Source organism: Helobdella robusta (genome assembly GCF_000326865.2).
Source record: "Helobdella robusta unplaced genomic scaffold HELROscaffold_389, whole genome shotgun sequence".
NCBI lineage: Eukaryota > Metazoa > Annelida > Clitellata > Rhynchobdellida > Glossiphoniidae > Helobdella > Helobdella robusta.
The window spans coordinates 1-3169 of NW_008704861.1; the positions used below are offsets into that span (position 1 = coordinate 1).

General features: G+C 35.0%; 2 protein-coding genes across 2 annotated transcripts; both read right to left on the reverse strand.

Annotated features, from left to right (window-relative positions):
• Nucleotides 1–802: 802 nt before the first annotated feature.
• On the reverse strand, nucleotides 803–1024 carry HELRODRAFT_128414 (hypothetical protein; the record flags this gene model as incomplete). The annotated part of the gene is made up of 1 exon (XM_009023985.1): nucleotides 803–1024. A coding segment is annotated over one exon (222 nt), but the record flags the coding sequence as incomplete, so codon positions are not given.
• Nucleotides 1025–1992: 968 nt separating this feature from the next.
• On the reverse strand, nucleotides 1993–2187 carry HELRODRAFT_92691 (hypothetical protein; the record flags this gene model as incomplete). Its single annotated transcript, XM_009023986.1, has 1 exon — nucleotides 1993–2187. The coding sequence occupies one exon, from the start codon at nucleotides 2185–2187 to the stop codon at nucleotides 1993–1995; it is 195 nt and encodes a 64-aa protein (XP_009022234.1).
• Nucleotides 2188–3169: the final 982 nt, after the last annotated feature.

Here is a 3169-nt window from a genome sequence, read left to right on the forward strand (position 1 = left end):
TTTACTCGATTACTATTAATAACTTTTCGCTATTTGCACCCCATTTATAGTGAGAAAGTGCCTTAATTATATTTAAAGATTTGAGGCATTTAGATTTGACATACTGTATATGAGGTAAGAAACTGAACTTATGATCAAAAGCTAAACCTAAGAATTTTATTTTGTTTTCAAATTTTATGGGTGTTTTGTCTATTGTTAATTTTGGAAACTTTGTTTTTCTTTTTTTTGTGAATAATATAGCTACAGTTTTTGATTCAGAAAATAAAATTCCGTTTTCTATTGACCATGTACTAATTTTATTTAATAATTTATTTAATGTACTTTCAATATTTTCTATATTTTTGTTTTTATATGCAATCATGAAGTCGTCTACGTAAAGACATTTTAGCATGTCAGGTGGAATTATATTGCATAGACCGTTGATTTTCATGCAGAAAAGTGTTACAGACAGGATACTACCTTGTGCTATACCTGTTTCCATTTTTTTATATGTAGAAAAAGTTTGATTGTATTTTATTTTAAATTCTCTATTATTTATTAAGTTGGAAATGAATATTGGAAGTCGGCCTTTCAAGCCAGCATTATGCAGATCTCTGAGTATTCCATGTCTCCACGATTTATCATAGGCCTTTTCGACATCAAAGAAAATCGCTACCACCTGTTCATTACTTATGAGAGCTTCCCTTACAAATGTCTCCAAAGAAACCAAATGATCTAAAGTAGAGCGGTTCTTTTGACCTCCGCATTGGAAAGGCGATATTAATTTATTTAGTTCTAAAAAGTATGTTAACCTATTATTTGCAATTTTTTCAAAAGTTTTGCATATGGTGTTTGTTAAAGATATTGGTCTATAGTTGGATGGATCTTCTTTTGACTTACCGGGTTTTAATATTGGTATTATAATGGCTTTACCCCATTCTTCTGGTACAGAATAATTGCACCACGTGAAGTTAAAAGCGTCTAGGAGTGATATCAAAGATATTTGGGGTAAATTTTTTGGCATATTATATGTGATCTGATCGGGATCAGGTGCTGAATTAGTATTACTTGTTTCTATAGCGTTTTTTAATTCTGTGAGCGTTATATTTTCGTTATAATACTCTGTGTTATCAGAAGTAAAGTCTAGCGTGGTTTTTTCTTCTAATTTCATTACATTTGAAAATGTTTTATTAATATTTTTGATTAATGAATTCTCTTGAATTTGGTTGGCAAATATTTCGGCAATTTCTTCATTTGATTGGTAGATATTTTGTTTAATGTATATATTATTTGTATTGCTGTGTGTGTTTTTGTTGTTCATTTTGTTTACTACAGACCATATTTGCTTTGATGATGTTTTATTTGTTAATGAATTAACATATGTGTTCCAACTAGTACTTTTTTCGTTTACGGCGCCATTTCTAAACCAAAGATCTCCTGTAATACTTAATGACAGTAACAGAGATTGATAATCTATTTGTACATGTTCTTGAAAATGTACGTTCGGAGTGTTCGTCTGTTCAATGTATTTATTAAAAGAAAACTTGCACAATTGGCATAACAATACTAATGAATCGAAATGCGTCAGCTGTTACAACCAAATTTTATGAGCGTTATAATTCAGCTTCAGGCAACGCTTTATTGAACAATTGTTCCCGTAATTATCGAATCCATTTGCATTAACGAAACCACATGTACAAAGGAATGACCAAAAAATGTTTGAAGAAATTAGATAGCAGCCTCCTCTAAAAAATTTATTTAATTGAACTTGATAATTGTAAAAGCAACTATATGTTGAGTTAAAAAAAAAACAAGAGACACATCAGGTTTTCGAGACGTCTTGACTCTCTAATTGTAACGTTGTTTGCGCGATTTCATTCGGAGGCTCGAATATTTGATTTAGATATATACTCAGGAAAGAGAAAATAGTTTAGCTAAGCTAGCAAGCGTATCATCGCTAGAATGGGTGGCTCTGAGAAGAGCCGTTTGTTTTGTCTTTATGTCAGTGGTCGATTACTTTGAGCTGGTGTACTTGGTGACGGCCTTGGTGCCTTCGCTGACGGCGTGCTTGGCCAACTCGCCGGGCAACAGAAGCCTGACGGCCGTCTGGATTTCTCTGCTAGTGATGGTGGATCTCTTGTTGTAGTGGGCGAGGCGAGAAGCTTCGGCGGCGATTCGCTCAAAGATGTCGTTGACGAATGAATTCATTATCGACATGGCTTTGCCGCTGATGCCCGTGTCCGGGTGAACCTGCTTCAGCACCTTGTATATGTATATAAAGTAGCTTTCCTTTCGCCTTCTTTTGTGCTTCTTGTCCGTGCTGCGAGCAGCTTTCGCCTTGCTGGCGGCCTTCTTAGCACCCTTACTGGCAGGCTTTGGTGGCATTGTTCAAGATAGAATAAGTAAATTATAATCAGATAATATCAGATTAAACACGCAGTCGCAATGGTGGCGTTCAATTCTCGCAGACCAATATATATGAGAGAGCTAGGTGAGTGAATAGATCACGTGATTGCATACTAATGTATTTACGAGCGAGATGGTGTGCCTGTGAGAGAGCGTGCTTGTGTGCGAGAGAGTAGAGAAAGAACAAAGAGAGGTGATAGTTGCGCGCGCCTAATTTCGAATTTTCAAGATCGTATGTTCAAAATTATTATTAGTATTTGTTGAATAAAAATATGTCGATCGAATTAATAGATGTTTGAATAAATGTATTAATCAATAAATAAATAAGAAGGATTAGTAGCATACTATTGCATACACAATATGTATAAAATATAATATATGTAACATAACGTTCTATACACGTTGCAAAAGGTGTGTGTGTGTGTGTGTGTGTGTGTGTGTGTGTGTGTGTGTGTGTGTTTGTTTGTGCAGAACATAGAACTTTTGTACAACGTCTAATTATTATTATAACGACATTATAACGACAGATATTCATTTACAAGATCCCGTTGATTGGTTGTAAATGCGTCGTACCGCGTCACGTGATGTATTAAAATAACTATCCGAGAGTTACTAGCAGGGGTATATAAGCTTAGCCATTTGTCGGGAAATAGATATTTGCAGTTATTGCGGAAATTCATGTTCCTCTAATTTAGTTTATACAACATCACTCGAAAATGTCTGGAAGAGGAAAGGGCGGCAAGGTCAAAGGAAAGGCCAAGAGCAGATCGAGCAGAGCCGGATG